Source organism: Aquila chrysaetos, chromosome 20 (assembly GCF_900496995.4).
Source record: "Aquila chrysaetos chrysaetos chromosome 20, bAquChr1.4, whole genome shotgun sequence".
Classification (NCBI taxonomy): domain Eukaryota; kingdom Metazoa; phylum Chordata; class Aves; order Accipitriformes; family Accipitridae; genus Aquila; species Aquila chrysaetos.
Genome location: NC_044023.1, coordinates 14,984,234 through 15,009,637, shown reverse-complemented (window position 1 = coordinate 15,009,637; position 25,404 = coordinate 14,984,234). Strand labels below are relative to the sequence as shown.

At 41.7% G+C, this 25,404-nt stretch overlaps 1 protein-coding gene across 8 annotated transcripts in view; it reads left to right on the top strand.

The window, feature by feature from the left end:
• FHIT (fragile histidine triad diadenosine triphosphatase) overlaps positions 1–24,147 on the top strand; it is a 629,655-nt gene extending 605,508 nt beyond the window's left edge. For 7 of the 8 annotated variants that reach the window (XM_030043297.1, XM_030043303.1, XM_030043301.2 and 4 more), the window contains 2 exons: positions 16,158–16,261; positions 23,827–24,147. In XM_030043297.1, the coding sequence (XP_029899157.1) occupies positions 16,158–16,259 (102 nt within the window). In that variant the 3' untranslated portion in view covers positions 16,260–16,261; positions 23,827–24,147. The remainder of the gene's footprint in view (positions 1–16,157; positions 16,262–23,826) is intronic. The other variant, XM_030043304.1, reaches the window with a different exon arrangement.
• Positions 24,148–25,404: the final 1,257 nt, after the last annotated feature.

Sequence of the window (25,404 nt, the reverse complement as noted above, 5' to 3'; positions counted from 1 at the left end):
TATTAATATATGTTCCCCTCTTACTGGCTTATTTAATATTTTTTTAAGCTTTCAGAATTTGCTATGGGATGCTCTCGATTTGAGTGGCAATAGCAAAAGATTTATGCTCTGTAGCATGCTGGCTGTTCTGCCAGCAAAGTAAACAGCACTTTAGATAAGATTTGGGCTTGCAGCTTCACTTAATGAGAACATCATCTTTCCGGGCACGGATTTGCTCATGTAATCAAATAGGCCATGCATATCCCTATTTGTTATAAAAATTAATATACAAAATAAACTCTATTTATGTAGCTATATGGGCAAGTTATATTATGTCTGTGTCCCTATCTGTGTAACTTCATTATAACATTACTCAGTAGCTCAGAGAAGAAATGACAGTGAAGCTCTGTGGCATCACGTGGGTGCTTCAGATGGAGAAGAAAAATCCAACAGTCCTGATATGAGAAGGACTCATATACTGTATCCCCACATGTGTCTCTACTGGTAATGCTCTCCTCTGCAGTGAGCTCTAGATGATATGCACAGCACAAAATGCTTAGCTCTAAACTGAGGTTAAAATCAGTAAGGAATAGAACATAGGAATTTGTACTGTGTGGTATTTGATGATAAAATTAAATTGGATGCTTGCAAGAAGAAAAACAGCTATGCCATATTGCTGCGTGGATGCTGTTATCTACATGTGTGTTCAGTTTTCTTAATGCTAAAATAAAGCTGCAAACATGCAGCAAAAAGGAAAATAACGTCAGATTTATAATCTGTTTGAGAATGCTGCTCCTTTTACTGTGCAACCATGGCGCAAAGCAAGAGCTTCCTCGCCATGATTCCCCATGAAAGCAGGAATGGTATTAAATGACACTGTCTTTTGATACAATTCACAGAGAAAACCAAGGAAAGCAGAAGGAAAGAGTCATGAGGTCCAGCTGTTGTCCTGCTGTGCAGATAGGGAAGCCATTTGCCAGTCTCAACCTCTCTTAGAGGCTTTTGATAACTCTGAGATCATGCAGTTATATCTGTCATTCTACCCATGCTACATAATGCACAAGGTGTATTATACATGTGTTCTTTATTTTACAATAGCTGTTTGTGTAATTGTAGTTGCATAGTGTGTTCTCCTTTCCTTCCAGGCCTATCAATAAATTTGCACTCTTTCCAATTTTTTATTTTTTTTAAATACAGTTAGTTTAGTTATACTGATTGAGTTTTCTTTCCTAATACAAAACATTCAACCAAAAAAACGTTCTTTAAAAACTCTAGTGATGGAAAATGTAAATTGAACTTTAAAATTTGCTAATTGCAAACCCCTTTGTCTTTGGAGTGCTGCATAGCAGATCAATTCCAAGTAATTATTATGTGAAAAATGTAGGACCTTTTGGGTTCATACATATATTGAAGAGATGCAAAGCCAATATAAAAAGAATTTTAATTGGTTTGAGATAGTAGCAGGAAATTATTTTCCTTCATTTGTAGAATCAAAAAAAAATTAAGGTATCTCGGCTATTAAATTTGGGAAAGGAGTGCATATTTCAGTACTGCAGTTACTCATGTGTGAAATACAGAAAAATATTAATTGAGGTAGGCTTGTGAAGTGAAATTAGTTGCAAGTGGACTGTAGATGAGCAAAGGATGTTGCACCTCAGCCATAGTTTGAGGTTAATTCATTAAAGATAATTGGAATGTTAAACAGTTTGCTATAAGGAATCACTGCCACAGTGGTCTAACACTTTTAGTCCGATTGAATCAAATGCTAATTACTAATATTCAGATTTATGTTATCCTTATTTATGTAATGGCCACCCTGATTACTTCCTTGACTGCTGGTAATGTTTTCTGTCAAGGGTGACAGCCCTTTAGTTGCCTGACAATAAGGGCTTGAATGAGGAGAACTTCAGCAAGAGGAACTGCCTGTTCCTGGCCCTGTCTCTGTATCCGTAAAGTCCGTGTTAAAAATAGGAGCAGTTGAGCAGACTTTCGGCATTTCATAGCTGATTAAATCTTCACCAGTAACTTGAGTAAATGCAAAGTCTTTGATGTGGTTCTCTGAGTGGGCTTGACAACACTTATGTACCACTGCACCCAAAATTCAAACAAATGGGCTCTTGGCGTGGATGTAACATCCGTGGGTTTGATGCCCAAATACCCAATTGTGGCCTGGGTGCCTTTGGGACCTGAATGTGGCTTGTTGGACTCCAGTCAGCAAGACAGGCCCGTGGTCCTTGGGAGCACGGAGAGGAGGTCTGGTCTTCCTGGTTCTGCCCATCTCCCACCGGGCAGAGGCCAGTTGATGTGGAGGGGCACAATATCTGTGCCCTCACCCAGGAGAAAGGCAAACCAAACAGTGCAGGATGTGTTCTCCATCGTAAAAGCAGAATACCAAAGCGAGGTGTACAGAAGTGAAGAGAAATGCTGTTTTACATCAGAAAGCCAAATACAAATCTATAGCCTGTTAGATTTCTTTTGCTTTCCTTTATTTATTACTGTGACATAAGTGTCCTCTGCATCTATTTACTCTTACTTGGGGTCTCAGGCTTGCATATTTCATTTGCCCAGATAGCCTGCATCACTTTGTGAAGGATGATCTTTCTGTGCTGAAAAGGTATGTGTGCCAGGTCCCATGCATGTTATCACTTATTTATTGCCTCCCTGGCGGCATGCTGTCGCCAACAGGCGTATAATTAGAATAGCTCAGGCTGGAGACCTGTGGAAAGTCTGAGTACTTTCATAATTGGCCAGTAAGTGCTGCAGGTTTGTGCTTGAATCCTCTACGATTTCTGCTATCAGAAGCTCAGCTTTCTTTCTTCAGTGACATATTTGTCTTTTATAAAAAGAGGAAATCCTCGCATTTTGGATCTGTTCTCATTTGTGTTGACTTATTTGAAGACTTGTTATTAGAAACAGAGGGCTTTTGCTTTTAGAGAACCTTCCAGTCATTTAAACAGAACAGCAATCCCTCTTTTTTTCTTGTACTCGCACCCTGTACAAAAAGAGAAAAAGCAAAAGGAAAAAGTGAAAAATAAGAATAGGAGAAAAACATTATCAGAAACAGCTAAGCCAACAGCATAATCTGCAAGTTCTGTGCATACTGTTATGATATCTGAAACAAAATTATCAAGCTTAAGTTAATTAGACTAATGCTTAGAAAATCTGACATGGCAGATTGTGGTAAGTAATTAAATATACCGATTAAAAGATGTAATACACAGTGAGCAAAAGCAAAAAGAAAACTCCATTTGATACAGCCAGTGAACATAGACAATTAAGAAGTCAAGTAGATGAGCACTGACAAAGATACTGAACTTTGGAAGATGATGGGCAAGATGCCAATTTTCCAGTGAAACAGATTTTGCATAGTATCAGTCAAAATTTTGTTTTATGAAAATCCATGCTACTGTTTCCTAACTGAAATATATGAAGGGCCACTTTCTTTTTGCATTAGGATTAGCTGATATGAATACAAGGGTATGTGCAAACAAGAATGTGACATTAGAGTACTAGTTTACATATATATAGAAGTTGCATAAATGGCTTTTCTTAAAAGCAATTCACAAGATGTCATATGAGAAATAAAGCTGTGAAGACAGTGTCTTCTGCAATTAAATGTAATGTAATAATGCTTATGGGTCAGAATGAATGAGGAGAGCTTGTCCACCTTTGTACACCTCAGTACGTGCACAGGAAAACCCTGGAAACACAGACTGAGAACATGATATTTTCTGTGAATTTTGCTTGTAGGCTAGTTTATAAAAAAGAAAGACCTAAAGAAAGGAGAGAAAAATGTAGTAGTAGACCTTCTGTGGAAGAAGTTCTGCTTGCAAGGTACCCTGCTCTGACTTCAGGTTGTGTCAAAATGAATAGAATTATTTTGCAAGTCCTCCGCAAAGCGTGTGACTGTACAACCTATTCCCCAATCAACTCCCTCCTGAAGAATGAGTGGGAAACCTGCAAATTCCTACTCTGGCAAATTGAGATGAAGCAGGCCCATGCTAGATCCATTCTCATGGCACTTAATCCACAAGCATTTGACTGGCCTGCTGGAGTAATGTACAACCTCTTCTCAGCTGAGCCATGTGTTTTATTCATAACTGCTGGAAATTGCTTTCATTTCTGTTGATCTCATTGTTTCCTAAGGCATGAACAAACTGATTGAACTGAAAGCAAACAAAATTACTTTTTGTCTCTGAAAATTGGGAATGTTTGGGTTGCTTTTCCTGCCTTCCTACCTTTCTTACTCTCCACCCCGCCATGTTCGTGTGATCACTCCATCCATGCAGTGTGGGTTTTTCTGTAGTTCTGAAGCATGTCCTCTCAATTATGGTAAGAGCAGGTGGTGGTCTGCTGCCAGGGTATCATCACAGGAACAGAACTTTCAAAAATATTGCAAACAAAAAAAGTTCCTTTGACTTTTCCAGATGAATATTTCTAAAATGTCTGTGCTCAAAGGTTTGAATATTAATTCTGTCCAAAAGCAATGATACTGAAGTCTACATATTAAATAATAATTGTTATGCAAATGCTATCAATTCATGATTCCCATATAGAAACACGGGGATGTCTGGGAGGTCATAGCATGGGCATGGCAACTGTTTTTTCCTAAGCAGTTTAATAAGATTTTCAGTGTGTTTTCATCAAAACCACCTTTCTACTAGTGGAAGCTATCGGCCTTAATTAACTGCAACGCGTATCCAGCAAAAATTAAGTCTCCCCGAATTCACAGTCCCTTCACTGAAATTAATTGCAGAATACTACATTCCCAGACTATTGTGCCACACCTGTTCTTCCGCTTGTGCATTATGTGAGTACAACTGTGGTCTTATTCCCCAGAAAAAGAATTTGAACAGAAGGCCAACACTGCAGCTTGGAAGAGGAGCAAATAGATTCTTCCTCCTCAAAGTGAAGGCAGCCTGTGCCCCTCCACCCCCTGAAAAAGCTACTGTTATCCCAGTCTGAGTTTCACCAAGTAAATAAAGGCTCCTGTATTGGGCCCCTTGTCTGTGACTTTTTGTTCTCACTTGCTTTAGTGTATGAGTTAAGAGGTTCATCTGAGGGATGAAGGAGCCCGCTTGAACGATACCAAACCGTTCCTCACTTTCCTGCCTCTTCCCTTGTCTGGGTCTTTCCACTAATGCTGGGAATCAATGCAGGGACCTCTTGCATAGCTTGCACGTCCTGCATCCATCCATCCCAAACAGAATCTTGGACTGTATTCTGCTATGGGTAACATATGTTTGTGAAGTTTGTACAACAGGAAAAAAATAAGTTGGGCAAAACCCCATGTGATGTCTCTTAAGAGAACTTTCTACGTAAGTTTTATGGCAATATTAACTGACTGGAAAAACTGGAAGAGGTGACCATCTGAAATCTCCAATTCTGTTCCCATATATGGGTCTGGTGCCGTCCACTGCCATCACAACATCAAGAAGTGCAAGCCTCTGCTGGGTTTTATGAATATTCTAGACACTGAAGATATATTTTTTTTCCCTTTACTGCTACTTTAAGAGATGGATTTGCAGACTCTGGGGCATTTGCCCTTGACAAAACTTGTCTGGTTCTTATGCCACTAGGTCAGTGGAATATCAATAGATTCTTAATGCACTCTGTCTTTCAGAGTTTCTTTCATTTCTCAGAGCAAGAGTAAATGTCATTCATATCAGCAAGTTATAATGGGAACACTGATATACTAATTTTTAAAAATATACAAGCTTCTTTTAAATAGTCTTGGTCTCCATCTTGTGTGTCTTCAGTGTATCTATAGCAATTACAAGGTTAGATATCCCTTAAGATGCTAGAAAAGGTCATTTTGTTGTCTTTTCTACCCCATGCCTCAGTGAAATATTCATGGTACAGCTCAGGTATTGGGATTGGGTTTAATGTTTCGTTGCATCGCCATCTGTTTTGTTGTTGCAGTTGTTTTTCCCTTGGTGGGGGGTGAGGGAGCATGGAGGCAGCAGTGAGGGATGCTGGCATATGGGTCCAGATCTGATACAAAAGATGAGCACTGACTCTGCAGGAACAGAGTAGCTCCTCTGATCTGAGCTATTTTCTTTTTAACATTAAAGGTCTTTCTGGTGAAAATCTGCCATTATGCATGTAGATCATCTGTGGTAGATAGTCTCTGTGTCTCCTCAAAGGCTATGAAGCCACATTAAAGTAGGCTTTTATATTATATGTAAAGTTCATTCATATAACTTAGCACAGGCATTGAAATAAAGCTCCTCACTGAGACAAATGGCATTAACAAGTTCCAAGGACATATTCAGTAGAGTTTTCCAGAGTGTTGCAGTGGCTCAGTGGCAAAGGGCAGCGCAGAGAAAGGCTAAACCTGCCAAGGGATGCAGAGCACCAAAGGGCTTTGCCGCAGGTGCCCGAGTCCCTCGGCCACGGCCAGCCCCAAGTGCCCAGCTGGTGGTGGCACCCGCTCCTCGGCGCTGCGCCTCGGGACAACCACCGTGACACAGAGACCTGGAGGGGCAGAGTGGGTTTCGCTACAGTGGGTTTCTCATAGGTGAGTTTTAAGCTCCCTTGTGACTTTATTTTTACTTTAATGAGGGTGGTTGGCCCATAATGTTTCACCAGGATTTTTCAAATCCTTTTTGATCATCTTGCTCTTTTTCAGCATTTCCCTCTTACTGCTGTTGATTTAAATGTCATGACATTTTAAACATGACTTATTATAACAAAACAGTATATAAAACAATATGCTGCATAATAAATGCAGCCATATTTTTCGGAGTGAATGTTAAATGAGAGCAATTTATTCCTCAACCTATTTTAGTACCTACTTACTAGAGGGTATTGGCTGCTTAAATCCCAGGGAGGCAATCTCGGAGGCGAGGTAGCCTTGCATGTGCAAGGCTGAAAGCTAAAGAAGTATTTGAGGGATACCTGGGACAAAAGGCCATCCTGAGGATGTAGCTTCATCCAGGAGTGCTGTGATCCTGAGGGCTGTGGGGAAAGCAGACAGGATCATCCTGGGAAGGTCTGTTGGCAGTTGAGGGGTCCCCCGAGAGGCACACACAAAAGCAGGCTTTGAAACCCCATTGGGTTACCTCAAGCATGGGCTGTGTGTCATTTTAGACATCTGAAGTCTCCTTAAAATCCTCCTACAGTCAGTGGAGAGAGTGACTCGGAGGATGAGTTACTCTGGGACACATTGACTGAACGTTTTCTTAATTTCAGAAACTGTTGGTGGGGGTTGGAATTTGTTTAATAGGAATAAGCTGATTCCCCAGAGAAGAGATCTGCTCTTTGCTCTGACCGTTGTGGGCTCTTCCTGCAACTGTGAGATGTGGTGAGGAGAGTGAAGGTCCCCCCAGGGGACGGGGGCACGCTCACGTCCCCCTGCGCACTGAACGGGCTCTGTGCCAATGCCATAGGACCTGCAGCTGTTATCCTTTGTGCTGGCAGAAAAAATACAAAGAAAACAAATAAACCAAATCAACCTCCCTAATACACATGTGTCTTCCTTGGCACGTCACGAATCTTACTGAGTGTGCTCAGGGTACGGCAAATATTTGTCTAAAGTTAAGAAGATTAGCAGGGGAAGTTCTGACTTTGAAACTCCCTGCGTCGGGAGCCAGAATACATCAGCCTGATACAGGTGCCTCGAGGTTATCTCTGCTCTTGGAGCGGGACATGCACATCACTCTGCAGCTCTGACCTTTTGGGAAAAGGCTTTCAGTCAAGTAATACATGCACCTGCATGAAATTTTTGAATCACTGACTCTATCCTTGATTAAAGTGCTTTTCCTTGATTAAAAATAGCCTTTTTCCAAATGAGTAATGTTGCATGGCAGGCTGTGCACACAGGATAACATTTCCTCCAACATTTTCACATTGATGACATTGCCATTTCTTACCCAGGTCTCTATGCAACACATTTCTCTTCAATGCCTTCTCTAGCCGATGCCATTTGGAAGCTCCCCAGAGTCATCTACCTTTTCTTCCCAGGTGAGGAAGACTGCAGAGGTGTTTGTAACATTATCTGCTAACTAGGAGGATAATGGGCATGCTGAAAATGTATGCAAACACCTTTATAGATTCTTGCCTGGGTTCATATCAGGTTGTAAATAGCAGTTCACCAAGTCTTTGGCAGGACTTCTTACCCCAGTGGGTATTCCTTCAAGTATCTCCTTTGTAATGTGCTCACTTTCCAAGAATTTTATCTCAGTTGGAGCCAAACTGGAAGTCTGTCAAGATTTAAGCTCTTCAGAGTGCAATCTACATATTTCACTGAGCGGCAAATGTGTTTTCTATACAACCGTCGTTCTGCTCATGGGCTTACGTGTCTTTTTACTTTCAAAAGCAAATTTCTTAGGATGCCTCTTATATTTCTTTTTTTCTTATCAATTTTTGTATGCAGAATTGTTAACAACTAGTGTTTGCAGCATTTATTTTAGCAAAGCACTTAAACACATATGCTTAAGGGTTTTATTTAACCTTTATGTGTGTTTCCACAAAATTCTCTTCATCTAAGTGCTTTGCTAAAAAGGGTGCAGTTATTCATATGTCCACGTGAAGTGTGAGGTTCAAGTCTTTCCCCAAAGCACAACAATAAAACTGAAAAAATATTTGCAGTCACCATGACAAAGAGTCGATAGGAGGAAAAACACACCACTCTAAAACACAGCTTTAATAAACTGAGATTTCCAACGGAATATATGCTTTGCAGCAGTAAAATCAGCAGCTGTGGGGTAGCAGCATATTTCATGCAGAAGTGGTGAAACAATTGGAGAAGGATTTTTCCAGTAGATAGTTAAAAAATTGTGTTTCGTACAGAATGCAGGCGAGTTGGGCTTCTTCTCCATCTCCTTAAATAACTCAGATTTAATGCGGCAAGTCAAAACCACCCCAAAATCAGGGATTTCCGATTCATGCAAATGCAGATAGCGGTATGATATAGAATCTTAAGCAAAGTCAGCAGATGAGAAAATTATAGGATGTGGGTTTTTTCTGCAGTGTTCACTGTAAATTAGAGCGATTAAATTACAGCAGTCTCGTAGCTGTAATTAAATATGGAGACAGGTCCAGAGATGCGCGAAGTGCTGAACTGCCTGAGCTGCTCAGGCTGCAGAGTGGGAGCAATGGCAAAAGGGGCTCCGAAACAGGTCCTGATCCCGTGGCGGCTGATGGGGGGAAGCCAGGCCTCTTGCACTGTTTTAACACAGTATCTTGTAGGTGGTCCCTTAGGCGGTCAAGGGGGAACATGTTATGCTTGTTCTCTGCTTGTGTTTTTCCCTTCCTTCCCGGAGCATTTGCAGGGGGGAGACACCCAGCTGGGGCATGCCCAGGGCTGGGAGCTCCTGCAGTGACTACCCCCGGGTAGGTAAAACAAGATTTCGGGCCGTGTGATTGCAGCACCTTGAGAAGCTGCTTTGTGAAACCGCTGCGTTTCATTCATTATTCTTTCATTTTACATTGCTAGTCAAGTTGAGACTCGAACCACAACTGAAGGCAAATGGGATGGAGACAGGAGGCACGGACTGGCAGAGGAGGCTGCCTGCCAGAAAGCTCATGCTCCCTTCAGCAAGACAGCAGAGGGTGAAGAAAGGATAGAGTGTAGCAGGAGATACAGATAATAGCAGTAAATGTCACGTTTAATTACATTGTGGGGAGGGGTGGAAATGAAGTCTTACTGTGAGGATATAAGCTAAATATGAAGAGAAGTGAAAGGAAAGAAAGCACTGGGGGAGAAGAGCAAGGAGGAGAAGACCAGGGAGAAGAGGGCAAAGGAGGCAATTTGGGAGTTAAGTTGATGTAAGAGCAGTACAAGAGGAGGCTCAGATGGCTGGAAGTCACCACCAGGCCCAGGAGGTCCTTATATCACCAAAGGGCTGAGGAGCCATAGCCAGCTCAGTCCTTCAAGTTTTTCCCCCACATGGTGGGATGCTCGGGATGAAGCCCAACCACATCTGCTTGCTGCAGCACAAGAATAGGGGCAGGGATGTGCTGCGGGTGTGTGTTCATCGCATGGCTCCGGGTCCGTAAGGGAGTTGGAGGAAGATGTACGTGTAGCAGCCCTGGGATTGTTTTTGTCTCTGGTCTCTGGATAAGGGTTGCCACTGGAGAGAGATGAGACTTTCAGCCTCCTCGTGGTTCACATGTTAATCTGATGCTGAAATATCAGTCTGCAGATTTCACCCAAGTGTGGGAATTGAGTACGGAAAAGATGCCTGGGTATCCCAAAGTTGGTATTCGTAACAATGAACACCAGCAGCCAAGTAATGCCTAATATCTGATCCAAACTCCTGGCAAAAAATTCATTCTTTTTTTTTGTTAGCTGCTGGTTTTGATAATATTATATTTTATCATTGCTGAAACAGCTGAGTTTTGTTGTGTTGCTGCAGTTTGGCGTAATTACTCTCCATCACTATAATTTTTCTTTTAGTTAAATGCATTGGAAGTTATAAACTCTTAACTATCAACAGTAAATATTCACGGGGAGTGAGAATAGTGCTAACTACCATAAAAGCTTTTTTCCCCAATACTTTTGGCTAGTGCTCTATATCATCACAGTTTGCTTTTCTGCTGGTGTTATGGCATAAGCAAAACAAACCATAATATAGATGTTACTTCAAACAACAGCTAGTCATAGACCCAGGTCCCCTATAGTCTGCTGCATTGAGAATTCTGGGCTCCACTGCAAAGGGCAAGAAGGAGAGGTTTCCCAATGCGAATGTGTTATAAAACAATATTGCGTTTCCCTTAAGAATTGCAGTGATAAAAACGTAGACCGTTCTGCAGCACTAACAACTTTAATAAAATAACATAAAGCACAGCTGTCAGGTCTGCCAGCATCTCACACTGGGAGACATGAGTGAGAAAATGAACACTTTTCACAAGCAGAAATATTCAAAGAGCTCCACTGTTTACAAGTAATCAAGACTGACAGTCATAGATTATTGGTGGAAGAGCATTTTCTGCTTGAGGTGAAAGAAGAGGATAATTTATCAGGAAGCCCAAGAAGTCAGACATCAGTAATGATCTGCTTGAAGAAGGGCATATCTTAGAAATAGTGCATTTATTTGTACTGCAAGGCAAGAAGATGTACTAAGTTATAAACAAGAGCCTTAGTGCTTGAAGAATGTTGAGCAGATACAGTGTGTAATTTGCTGGGCAACTGCGATTAGAGAATTGACTAATGTGTGTCTCGGTGCTTGTTCAGAATATTAAAAGAAAAAGTTAGCATAATAGAAATTGTCTAAAAGAAATGTGCATGCTCTTTCATCCTCTCCTCTCCTTTCGGAGTTATCTGAGCTACCCTGATCTGGTTGCTTACCTTGTTGTTAATGCTTGTGCTTCTGAGACACTCCTGTAATACAACAACAGGTCTGACTGCAGAGAATTTGGGGCTATCAGAGTTTTGCAGTAGAACATCTTGTCTGTCTGGTATGATGCTTTTGCATCACCTTTCTCTTATGAAAACAGGCCAAGTACCAGCAGTTTTGAGATGGTGACTAGCTCGGAGCTCTACAGAAAAGGTTTTATAGACTGCCACCTGCCCTGTCTGCCTTGGTATGCACTCTGGACTGCAGCAATGCAATGCTGCATGTAAGCAGACCCCCCTTCCAGCCCCTATGCCATGTTCTGCAGGAGGAATTGCTGTCCAGATACCCAGAAATGCTGCTTCCTTTTTGGGGTGCAACCTGGAAGGGAAGGATTTGGTTAGAGTTGAGGATGAAGCTCATGTCAGTATAAAACACCGTGGAGACCCATCCCTTGTAGTTTGGTATTCATCGTCTCTGTTCCTGCCAGGCTCACCCGAAACTTATAGCTTTGCTTTTGTTGTTGTTGTTATAGCTTCCTAATTCTTCTTTCTTTCACTTAGTGTAGGGATTGTAAATTACAGCCTGTATTTGGCCAGCTTTGGCCAACATTACCATAACATTGCTGGGAAGAGGCTGTGTTTCCCTGCACTTTTGTTCCACGTCTACGGAGACCTGGGCTTCAGGGGAGACAAGAAGTCTTCTGCTACCACCAAAGAGCACTTGTCAGGAGAGCCTGGTGTGCCTGCAGAGCTCTGCAAAAGCCCCTGGCGCTGGTCCCATCACCCCATGGATGTCCCTGGAAGACCCTGGGCAAAATCGGTCCCCTTTACTTCAGTGTTTTGCACAGAAGTGACTCTGGTAACCTCATCATGTGGTATTTTCATCTCACTTGAAATAGCAGCTACTTATCACAACTGGAAGTGCATGCATTTGCTTAGGAAGGGATTCTGAAAGTGAGCGGTTTCTTCTAGAAGCGTTTATTGCAAGAAGGGCAACAGTTGTTGTTTAGGGGCCTTTGGGTAATATGGAAGCCTTGTTCCAGGAACTGCAGAGAAGGCAGCCAAAGTGTTTTTGAGAAGATGTGGATCAGTCAATCTCCACCTCTATTCAGATTGTCCAGGGAAATCTGGGCAAAACCTCTCTCAGAAAATCATGTCAGGCAGATGATGTGGGGCTCTGGATAAGATTTCGGGGGAGGGAGGGGTTGTGTTCAGAGCTTGCAGAAGTAGAATTGTTCTACAGAAAGTACCATAGACTTCAAGCTAGTCTGTGTTTGGATATATCTGAGTATGGATGTCAGCTCAAGTTCTCCAGCTTTTTCTGTCTGACTGGAGAAAACACAAGGGGAAATCACTAGTTTTTACAGATGGATAGCTGGCAAATAGAGGTATTTTCTTCCCTTTACTTTGAGCAGAACCTTGGAGTGTTCTCCAGGTGCAAGAGAGTATTGCTTCTCCTGTATAAGCCAAACTTTCAATAGCAGATGTTTTTAAAGATGCACAGCTGGGACTTGGATGTGCATGTGAATAAGAACACACTCCAAGGCACAGAAGTCCCTTAGAAACATGTATCAACTGTTATGTTTGTTTCCCACCCGAATTCTAAATCAATACAATTTAATACTGAAATATGTATGTTCTTTCCTGAAAGTGGCTAAGTGGCTTTACAACTCAGCGAAAATACTATGGAGACTGTCTTAGCATTTTTTTTTTTTTTTTTAAAGGAAAAGGTATAAATAAAGTAGCTTTTGCTTACGGAGGCCCTCACATGGAGATCTGGTTGAAAAGTACCTTACATAAGAACATATGAAATAACCAGGTGAGACCAAACCTAGCCATGATCACAATATCTTGTCACCATTGGAGACCACTAGCAGATGCTAAGAGAAGATCTGAAGAACTGGGCAGGTGCACAGATGTGCCTGCATTGTGCTTTCCAGCCTCCATCAATTTGTGGGTGGAATGCCTGAGCTAGATGTGGTATCAGCAGCCCTTAATTTATTTGTCTTCCATTTATTGGTACTGTTGATCTTGAACCTCCATAGTGTTTAGCATCCAGAACATCATCTAGCAAGTTTATCCATAATTTAATTATTGTGCTTCAAAGTGGTTAGCTATGTGGTTTGTCTTGTACTGGAGCTGCAGGATAGTGGTAGCAAAGAAGGGTGGGCAGGCACCAGAGACAGTTTTCCAAGTCTCTACAGTGGTGGTTAGATAATATCAGAAACTAAGTGGCATTGGGGTGATAATTGCTTACTGCACTTCAGAAATTACCGACATGGTAAGAGGTTTGAATGCAGAATAGTCCTGGGATCCTGTTTGGGTAGACGTAGCAATTTTATACTGAAATAATATTCATCTATAAGTCAATCGAACCATGAATACCTTGGCCGTGGCAGTGATTTAATACTGCAGTCTGTTTTTCGTCATGACCAGCATGTCTACAAAATGTGGATACATCTTTTCAGTATGAGAGGTGTGTGAACGCCTGCCGTGGCAGAGCACAGGAAGGCTGTGTTGAGTGCTTTCGTGGCAGGCTGGGGCTTGCTGTGTGGTACTGCGAGCTGTGCACCAGGAGCCAGCGCTGCTGAAGTAGTTTGGGTTTCCAGGCAAGTTTCAGAATTTATTGCTGCTCCCCATATATCTGTTTTAACCTTAAGTCAAAGATTGATTATTTTTAAAGGTTAGCAGTTATGTAGCAAAATAAACCTTCTCCTTTGCCAGCTTTGAGAAGTCACCACGGTCTGTGACTTCACACAGTTTTAATTTAGACAACAGCAGCAGCCACTTCAGGATATGCCTCCTTAATACTGTTTGCTTCAGTTTCTTTGAACAGGGAACATAAAAATAAAAACTACAAGTCAAGTCCTCACTTTACTAGTCTCTTCCTGGAGTCAGCTCTCACCTGGGTCGTGCAGAAACAGGATAGCAAGGGAGAACAGCAGCCAAATCACATCACTAAAAGCACTTCTTGCAGGTTAAACAAGGAGACCTTGAGGAACCGGGGCTGCCCTCCCTTGCCTGCTAGCTGTTGCCTGCTGTATCTTCTGCTGATGCTAGGTCAAACGAGCAAGATATTGCTTTTTTAGAAAAACAGCTCACACCTCAGACAGACAATTGATTTACTACCACTTGGCTTGTCCTGGTGCATCTAAGTGCTCGCAGTCCATGGGAAGTACAGGATGATGTATGCTGTTTCCTATAACTCCCTCTCATTGCCAGCTCAGCTGTGGTACCTATACATTATATAGGTGTGTACAGTGGGTGAGACCAGGCACACGGGCACAACGGATGCGTGTTGACAGTGTACATGCTGTACCGGTTCCTGGCTTTTAAATCTTTCTCTATAATTCTGTAGCATTATTACAAGATGGATTTATAACGCACCTAGAGCTAATGTAACAATGAAGATTAGTCCTCTACTAGTCGAACAGTAATACACTTTAATTTGCCTACAGCTACTGTATCATATTGGCATGAAAGGAAATAGCTTTCTAATGCAGCTGCTTCTGCTGAGCAGGAAGAAATCTGTGCTGCAGAATGTAAAACTACAGAGGACTATAGCTGGCAGCAAAATTCAGAGTAGGAGAAACACAGCACAAATAAAAGTATTTGTGAGTTGGATGTATGCTAACAATCCTAGTTTATTGCTAAATATGCCATATACAGTAATGCAGTTTGCTTGGCAGGTTCAATATTGCTTCATCTTTGTTTTTTCACTGCTTCATCTTCTGTACTAAAATTTGTCCAGGAATAAAAGGTGTAAATTCATTAGTTTCCAACTTTGTGACATTAACAAAAAGTCGATATTATAATCTTCCTCAGAAGCACTGATGCCATTAATACAATCTGTGCTGTGCTCTGTACCTAGAGACACACTGAAAATCTGAATACTTAAGCTGTTAATGCAAATGTTTCTGCTGTCTGTTGTAAATGTAGTCTTCCCTTGATGAGTGTCAGGTATTCTTTGAATGGACATGTGTACAAATAGTCGCTCAAGTGCTGGCATGTTATATTTACCATAAAATAGAACTCCCTTCTTCTGGAGAGCGGCAAAACTATCAGCTTCTCCCTTCTGGAGAGGCAAAGGATGTATTTGTAATTGTCATGTCTGGGATAATATCGCTTAATACTTACTGCATATGGGAACTTATTTTCGTGGGCATATTATGCAAGCTAGATGCAAAAATTAAATGTTTCACATACTTTTGATCTTTTTCCTTGGTAAATTATCAATGAAACATAGTTACGCTTAAAATAACAGGTTTTGTTTCTAGACCAGGGATGTGTCTCACTTTCAACAAGGGCAAGGAAGGACTAATAACTTGCGTGCAGTGAGGGAATGAATCTCTTCTGAAAACTACTGATATAAACTGCTGGTAGGAAACAGCTGCAACAGGGCCTTGTTATCACAATAGGTCTTTGATGGGAAAGGCGGCCCCATGGGCAGAGGAAAAGCCGGAGAGAAAATTTTACATGAATTACTGACAAGGTGTCCAGGCAGCTTCTGCCTAGCTCACTCCACTGACGTAATGGGCACTTCAAAATACCTGAGTGTGTGTGTTATCCTATTACCTTCCCTACCAGCTTTGCGTCAAAGACTTGCAAGGTATCTGACCATCAGCTCACAAAGGTGAACTCTGTCACTGCCTATCATTCAACCTGGCACCTTGTGTTATCATCATAAATCCATCAGAGCCAGTTAACTACTGCCACCGCTCTAAACTAGTAACCTTCCCCCTTCATCACCAGGTCCCTCCATCCCACAGACACATGGAATAGTTAGATTGGTTGCATAGAGGCATGCCCTGAATTTGACAATAAAACTGGAAAAAAATATCAACAGACTGTTTTTTGTTTTTTTTTTTTTTTTTTTCTTCTTTCTCTCTCAAAAAAGTTGCAACGACATGACAAAGAGGATTGCCCTGACAAGTGGAGGACAGAAGAAGAAATGGCAGCTGAAGCAGCAATTCTAAAGAAGTATTTTCAGGAAAATTAGAGGTAATGATTTGTACATTAACTTACTCCTGCAACACCCCAAACTCTGTTCAAGCCTCCATAGGCTTCTTCAGGACAGAGAGGGAATATGTAGAATGGAACAAAAGAAATGAAAGCTCTTAGGTTTGTGTTGTTTCCAAAAGGACACAGCGCTCCAGCAGTGTCTGAAATAACATGCTCCTTCTTGAACAAATCACCACCATCCTAGAGCATTTAGTTTCCAGACAGGAAAAAAATAATGTATCTGGAAATCAGAATCATCAGCAGTTACTTAAGAGGAATGTCTCACCTAACACATCCTCCCTCTGTTTTTAGAACAGAAAATAGCCTTGGTACGTCTATGAAGAGCTAAAACCTGGTGTGTCTGTGTATGCCCAGATATGCATATGCATCTATACATACAAAATCCCAGCAGAATTCAGACTATAGAGTGGATAAGCAAATGCTAACTGTATCTGTCAAATCTTAAATCATCTGATCAGTTCACTTTCAAAATTAAGCCTGCTGGAAAGCTGCCTGTTCTGCTAAATTTTCCACTGGCCCTAAAAGAAAAAAAAGATTTGCAGGGAGGAATAGAAAAGAGAAAACACTTGGCAAGCACTGACATTGGTGCTCTAGAAATTGAGAGTTTTTCATTTTGTACCTGGAGTCCCAGAAGCCAGATTCTTCCAGTAGAAATGAACTGGCCCCCGGAGATCAATATGAGTTACGCTGGGATGTACGCTGCAGCAACGATGCCAAAAGCTCCCTCTCCCCTGTTCCCCATATGTTTTTTGCCATCATCCAGCACTCTCATTTCTCTGTCATTTCTGACTGTTTCATATTTTTTCCTCTGAAGACCTGAAATCCCATAAATATCCCTCCTCTCTGCCTGTGACTCACTGCTTGCAGACCAGCTTGAGAAATCTTGAGCTAAACTACACAGTGTGCGTGGCACACTTACGTGGCAGCTCTCGTCTCCTGTGCCATTCTGTCGTCTCCATTTGGGCTAGTTCATCGGACTCTTTTCCTTTCCATTTTTTCTTGCGTGATGACCGTGCTCTTGTCTTCTGCAGCCAAATTAGCTGTGCCAATGCTTCTGTGGACTGGCACAGAGAAAGCTGTGTAACACACATAATTCCCATCTGTGAAAGAAACTTGTCCTCAGCATCTAGGACCTAGGGACCTCCAGGGTTTGGACTACACTGTCAGGTTTCCACAGTGGCTGATGGATGTTATTTAGACACTCACTTTTCACCTTCTCAGAAATATGCTTCTCAAAAATGAATTACTCAGCCAGAAAGAGCATATCCTTAGGTAATGCATATGTAAGCACTCTTCTCTACTAACAGAGGCATTATGTAGTACTTCATCTATAGCACAACAGCAAATGAATGGTACTTAGGATAAAATGGCGCATTCCTATTCCAATGTGATGTTGTTCCCCATTATATATTTGGTAGGTTTGGGGGGGATTTTTTTGGTCTGGTTAGAAATGAATTTGAAATGCTTTTCTGCAGAGATTCTCAAAGGGGTTGGAATTAAATCCCCACATACCAATAAAATGTTCTTAGGCTCTTCTGGTACTAAATGCAAAGCTGGATAGATGGTATAAATTCATTCCTGCAAGCAAATTCGTGTGGCTGGACTTTTATTTCCATTTATTATGAAAATAAATCAGTGTGTGTCTGCGTGGATGACCTCTTGATAAGTTCCCCATGACATTAAGGTCATTACCTTTCCTAGAACAGACTGGTAAATTAAATCTTACTGGCATCATTATCATGAGAGTATTTTGCCTAGTACAGACAGTCCTTCCAACCCTTGATTCCCAACACAAGGCATCACTGTCAATCTCTTCTCCCTGACATTGTTTTTCTGCTGAGGTTTAAGGCTCTGAACCTGAGATAAAGGTATATGTGAGCACCTTCTGAATTTCTCAACCTTCATCTACTCTCTTAACCTTGCTTCTAAAGTGATGAAGATTGAAAACTTTTGGCAAATTAACAAGGTTATATGCATCCCTCTTCAAAGCTATTTTTGTGTTTCACTTACGAAGGATTTATTTTGCCATTTATAAGTTTACCTGGATGCTATTTGACTTGAGTTTTCTCATGCGGCACAGGGAATGTCAGAAAGAGCTGCGTGTGGGTGTTCTGGAGCCAATAAATAGCAATTTTTAAGGCCTCATGCGTTATTTTTCTACTGAAGTGTTTTGTTCAAGGAAGCCCAGCTCAGCTAGATTAGCCTGGACAGACTGAGCTGTGTTTCAGAGCTTTTTCAGCTCCCCTTACATTTATCACAAGTCCTTTACCAACTGTCACAACTCCTATAAGACTTGACTAGGTACAGTAGCACCTTTTACCTGTATCTATGGTCTATCTGATCAAGAAGAACTTGCAGGTAACTTTTCTTTTTCCTAAGAAATACTTGAACAAGGCAAGAAGCTCTTGAGTCTCTCCCTACTACATTTGCTGGTGCTGATCTCTCTTGGCTGGTTGGGTAGCCACAGCTGAGTGCTTCTACACCAGTCCCCAGATGATCAGAAATATCCAGCCACTTGCTTAAAGAAATGAACCCCATTTAGCCTTGCAAAGTTTACACCCTTGAGAAAATATTTGTCTTAAACTAATTTATTCATGTGTACAATCGCCTAGAGCAGATGAAACCAAAATCAGTGAGTGAATTTGTGTTTTGCACGTGTTTCTGGTCTTTCAGTGAATGTCCCCGTGCCACTGTATCCCGTCTCGTTTGAAGGACTTGTCACTTCTTGAACTGCCTCAGCATGTGCAGGCTCTGTGGGGCTGCTCACAGTGCTGTGTCTGCAGAGCTGAAGTTCAGCAGAACTTCATGTGGGAGGACAAGAAAAGGAGAAAAACCTTTCTGTGGATAGAATTTTTAATACATAATTGCTCCAGTTAGTCACTCTCTTACTTAGTAGCACCACGATTTGACCTCTTTAGGAGCCATTCCTTGTTCAGTGCTGGCTGTCATGTGGTCAGCTGTGCTTGATAACTGGTTGCACTTTGAGGTGGATCTGTGGGGAAGGAGTCCTTACTCAAAGAGCAAGACCTGATGCAGCATCTTAATTTCCAAGCCTATTTTCAGATGCACCTTTTAAATTTTCTAACTATCTATAGCTGGGTGAGTGTTTTGATAGTCTGGTTTGTGCATTTTAAATTACACATGCCAGCAAAAAGGCTAAAGATTAAAAGAGTTACTAACCTTCAGATAGTATACGAAAAATGTTTCTCTTCAAAGGCAGTTTCACTCTGTGGTGTTGTTTCTGAAGAAAGAACCAGGCTGCACAAGCTTCAGTAGAAGTTTTCCTATTTTATGCATAACTGAAGTAATACTTTTATGCCATTAGAAAAGTAGTCAGACTTAAGTACAATGTCAAAATGTCCCTTTGCATAAAGGGGTTGACAGTGATATTCTGTTGCCTAGTGCTTTTTGAGTTACAAATATTCAATAGCTTTTAATTGCTTAACCATCTGAATATTTTGTGTCATTCCACATGCAAAATTCATTTAAAAATCTCTCCAAATAATGCGTGCTGCACAGTCGCACAGGATTCCTGATGTCAGTTCTTCCCTTCATCCCCAGTCTGGCAATGTTTCTGGAGAATATAGTCTTTTCAACTTTGTCAAAGAATATGAATTTTATTCCTTTTTTTTCACCCCGCTGTGAAAGAGAGGCAATCGCATTCTTTGAGAGCACTCATCCTGCCTCACAGCTGCCTCTTCTGCACCAAGATCTCAGCGTGTGTGAAAAGGTGCTGTTCTATTGACTTCAGCAGGGAATTTACCACTGTTAGCAGCCGCTGACCAGAGGGAATTTAAACTGGCAATTTGGCTTGCATCTGGTTTTGCTCTAGCACCTCTGACAATCCATGCTGCATGCATGAGAGTGAGCACCAGAGCAATCCCATCACTTTCCTTAAATTTAGGCAAGTATGACAAGATGGCTCACTCGCAACACTCTTCTTTGGTTGCTTTGCTGTAAGAAAAGCCCTCCTATTGTTTCTGGTACTTTGAATAAAAACACAAAGTAATGACTGTCTTGCAGTGGATCCACAGACTGGATCTGGGACACATGCCATGCAGTGGGGACCACAGAGCGGGTTGTCCCCTGCGTGGCTGCCACAGTGACAACACAGACATGGTCAGAGGGAGGTATTTTCTGCAATAGGTGTTCCTCTGCTGTAGGCAGCCTGTTGGCAAGCAGAATGATCATGCAGTCATACAAAATACAACATGCTGTGGATGCTGGTAGGGGGAATGGGAACAGGGGAAAGAGTACAGCAGGCAGGGACCCCTCAGTTTCAGAGCCTCGCTTCATAAGCAGGGCAATTTTTTGAGTGCTTACAGTGGAGTTAGGCTCAAGGTGGTGCCTGGTCCCGGGGACTTCCCAGAGAGCATTGTCGAGAGCTGTTCATGGCTGCACTTAGGAGCTGTTTGCATATAATCCCTAAGTAAATACACATCCTAGTAATCAGCTATAGATTTCTCTGCACTCCAGACTTAAGTGCTATTAATTATATCCCCACTCAGAAGCCTCCAAGAACCATTAATTAGAAAGCAGGAGCTGACGGTTTGCGTGTCTGTGTGAGACTATTATGACCTGAGAGTGAAATATAAGCTTCAAAAGAAATATGTTTTATGAAGGTCACCTTGGAAAACATCATAACAATCTGTCAGGAGAAGAGAATGCAGCGCTCCAAGTGTGCATTTCAGTGTGACATTATGCTTTAAGTAGTTGGAAATAGCAAAGAGAAGATGGATCAGATCATAGGATCTATGTTTTTTCACCCCAAATTCTCTTTTTTCTGCACTAAGTAGATATAAAGTAATCTTTTTGTCATTTCAATGGAATGCAAGGAAAGTTAATATCAACAGAAATCCAATAGACAAACACAATCTGGCCCTTGCTGGTATTTTTGAAGTGTAAAACATCCAGACCCACCACCTCTGCAGCAGGGAGAAGGTTTAGGCACAGGAATTAAATTATCTCTTCAAGGGAAGATGTAAACAGCCAGAAGAAGTGCGGTGACTGTGTTCAGCAGTAATACCCACCCTAGAAGGCTCAGGGCAAAAGGCTTCCCCAAATAAATGTGATGTGCTAATGCACAGCAGCCTCAGCGTTGAGGTTGATTATTTTTCTGGTTGAAGCATATCATTATTCTTAGGAAAACAAAGCTGCAATAGAGTTAGTTATAAGTGAAATGTCTTCCTCTTGTACGAGGACACCATAAACATAATGTCCCCCTCACGCCTCTTCCAGGGCTCTATTTTGAGGCTCTAAGTAGTACTGTGCTGAAAGTTATACACCTCATTCTCTGGACTTCCGTTTCCCTATAGGTGACCATTTAATTCAGCTGTAAAGAGTACATGAATTCCATACAGCACTGCTTGGATCCTGTAATTATAGCTACAGTAGAAACATCATGGCCAGAGACGCAGGCAAGATTGTACCACATAAAGGCAAAGCAGCAAATGCGTTACTGTTAGCAAAGAAAGCTGACAGAGGGCCAGATGTTCTCTTAACTTGCACATCCAGCAGCCTGAATGCTTACCTGGGCTGTCTGTCAAATACCAAGTATTTTCAGCCTGATCCCTTCTTGACTCATTATTAAGCTTTGTGTGTGTCGCATTGCGTGAGAAGAAAATGGGGAAAGCCGAGCATAACTGATGGACATTGTGTCCCAGGAGCTGGGATAAAAGAATCAGGGTATAGGATAATGCTGAGCTTCAAATAAGGATGGTATCAACTGTGGTCAAGTACTTCTATACCCAAACCTGTGCTAAAATGGTGCTCATCTCTTGCCCCCAAACCTGCAAAAGAATGCACTTACTAAGCAGCCAGACCTTCCTTCAAGCAGATTCACAAAACACGTGCCAAGTAATTTACAGGCTGCCATCAAACTGTCAGTCAAGAGGGGCATACAATGGAAACTGTTGCTCAAAATGCCATCAAAAGGGGAAACATATGTTTCAGTGAGAAAAGACAATCAAACAAAGAAGTGGGCGGTTGGGGAGTTGCAGCCGCTACAGCAGCAGGGATCCAAGCCTCGCGCGCAGCCCCAGGAAGCAAGTTCAGGGGCCGTGCCCTTGTCTAACAGTTGGGTAACAGCTTTGTGTTTAATTTTCTGAGTATTGAAATAATTTTCTGAGTATTGAAGCCAGCTCTAAACATGCTCTGAAGTGAAGGTACAAAACTGAAGATACCAAGCAAAAAGCCCACTTCACACTCAATTATTAGCAAAGGTTTTTATCGTGTTGTCCTATTGCTGTTGCTGCCGCATAATAGAACTGCCCAGAGAGACACTCTAACCAGCAACTCGAACGTGACCTCAAAGCTTGAAAGCTGCCTTTGTGTGAGTTTCGGTATCTAGGCTGTGTAGGTGGAAAGGCATTAACAACTTCTCCAGTAAGTAGTTATTTGAAAAAGGAAGGGGGTGATGGACATTGGAAATATGTTGAGCTAAGCATACTTGAGGCTCCATTGTTTGCCAGGTTGTCAGTCTCTACACAAAAGGACAGGTATGTGCAGGGGTAAACCCAAATGCCCTGTTTGTGTTAGTACCTGGGGCAGCTGCAAGCCTCCAGTTAACTGCAATAACAATTGCGCCATGAGTTTGTGCAGGGATTTCGCGCGCAGTTTTCACAGCTGCAGTCGGCTGCAGTTGTCAGGCTCTCGGCATTTCTATTTCTCTGCTTCAGGAACACCTTCCAGGTCTGTCGTAGCACCTGCTACAGGTCTTTTACTAGGGTGGACCACCAAGAGATGCATAAAATTGGAACAGAGATGGGAAGAAATACCCCATTCATTCTCCAGTGTGTGAGACTGGGGGTGTTTTCAGGGTGATGGTCCCAAATCACTGGTGTGTAATACCTTGGTGTTAGGTAGGGTCCCACCGCAGGGTCAGGATGGATGAGGATATACAAGAGATGATGATTTTGAAAGAGTATTTGCAGGAGCTTATATAAGAGATCACACGCCCCAGAGATTCTTGCATGAGATTATTATAGCAAAATTGATTTGAAGAGTAAGAAGCTGCATTTGATGACACAAGATGCCCTTTCTAATCCTTTGTTCCTATGACTAGCGGTCAACGGAGCTGGGGACTGTGCTGTCTTACTTAGGGACATCAGAGAGGTGGCTTCACTTCATGTTTGTTTTTTGTAAAATGATCTTGACCTCCTTTGGAGGGTGCTTTGTGAGTTAGGAATGAAAAGCACAATGTGAAAGGCAGGTATTAGCATTATTTGGAAGTGAACTTTATTGAAAAAGTGGATAATAAATCAAACAAATGCTCCTCTTTCTTGCTCTGATACATAATTTTAGAATAGTTGTGTGCAAGGATTTTCTCCTTTCTCTATCGCGCAGGTTATAATAGAAGCTGAAATGTGCTGTGTGTGGATTTAACACTGAACATTTCCTTTTGCCTATTGCTGTCAGTGTTTTCTGTTGGAACATACTAATGAGCGCCTAACTCGTTAGCGATGAACAGCCTTACATTTTGTCTTACTAAGAAAGATCGAAGATACTATTATATGTAACTATCTGTTATGTTTGATATTTCTTAGGTAACAAAGTGTTTGAAAAACATCCTGTGATATAAGAAATTCCTCAGAAAGAAAGACCTCATTCTCCAGTTCTCAGTGGCCCTGGAACTGCAGCTGAACAATTTTGTTATGTTCTACAAATATGGGATTCTTCCATGAAAAATTTTATTGGACCTTTGGATATCATCAAGGTTGAATTTTCAGTGAAGACAACTAACAGCGCTGATTCAAAATGTTGCTCTGAGTAGTAACTCATATTTTTCCGAATTGTGTACTTGGGAAGGAATCTTTTTAAATTGTCCCTTGGCCTAAATTGAAATAAACTGCTAGCAAAATCAGGTAGCTACTGTGTTTAGGTACATTACAAAGCGTTTACTCCGTGTTGTGCTTTTTGATTCGGTTATTGTATGTGGGCTATTATATCATAGAAAATTTAGCTCTTTTAGCAGTATGACAACTCATAAAAACCAAGAAATATAAAACTTCCTAAGATCTTTCCTTTCCCTCTTCCTTTTAATGCATTGTCACAATGCTTCTGGAGCTTAAGGTGATACAAAAAACTTCTGCAAATCAATTAATATGTAAAGCTGCTAATGGCATAGTAATCACGTTAAGGTTAGGCTGGCATGAATGTCCTGCTTGCAACAACAAACAACGTGAGTGGCAGCCACCCATGCGGAATGCTCCGTTGGCAAGGAATGCTGTGTTTGGAGCCCCACACAGGAAGAAGCCCACCATGGGTTAGTTGTTGATTGCTAACATGTAATAAAGGAAAAGAAGTCAAACAACAGATGGAGGAGAGAAGAAATGAGTCTGCAAGATATGCATGAAAAGAGCACCAGTAATCTTGCTCTTGAATTGTGGGGAAGTGACAACTAAAGCTTTCTGTGTCCCCTGAACTCAGGATGGAAAACAAAATGTGCCAAGTCTTTCAATAAGAGCCCTGCTGAGCGGGGCAGAGTCTACCTGAAGGCTTGAGGAGGTCAGGGTCAGGTCCAAACCAGAGCCTGGCAGTGCTTTGCATGCCTGGCAGCACAGCATGGTCACTGTCCAGAACAAATAAATATGCTCCACAATAGTCTGTCCTAAAGGTTTGCAACCTGACCTGAGAAGTACGAAAATGCACAATGGATGAACTCTTATAATTTTCCCTAAGTCTGTCTCTGCTATATACTGCAGAGGAATTCAGTCCATTGGTTTGAAGTCTTTGTGCTGGTCAAATATAAATAGAAACACTAGAGCAAAATCATTGATGTTTGATTCCAGATTTTACTGTGGTGCTGTTAAAATATGTGGTGCTCCTGAAAAGCCAGTTTGATTCAAAGACTTACCATGACTCAATGTGGCCACCAATATCTTCCATTAGCCCTTTTAAAAACTGTAGAGATTGTAGTGCTATTTCTTTTTCCATGCAGAGTAAATGAAAAGACCATTTTGATGGTGTCTGCACTTTTTAGACCCTGAACAAGGGCTGAATAAACAGGAAACGAAGGTCAGGGGGCAATAAGTGACAGAGAAGAAAAGGTGAACAGACAGGATAGTCAACGATGCTGGCAAATGGGCTAACATGAACAGTCCTTTTGCACTTTAATGTTTAAA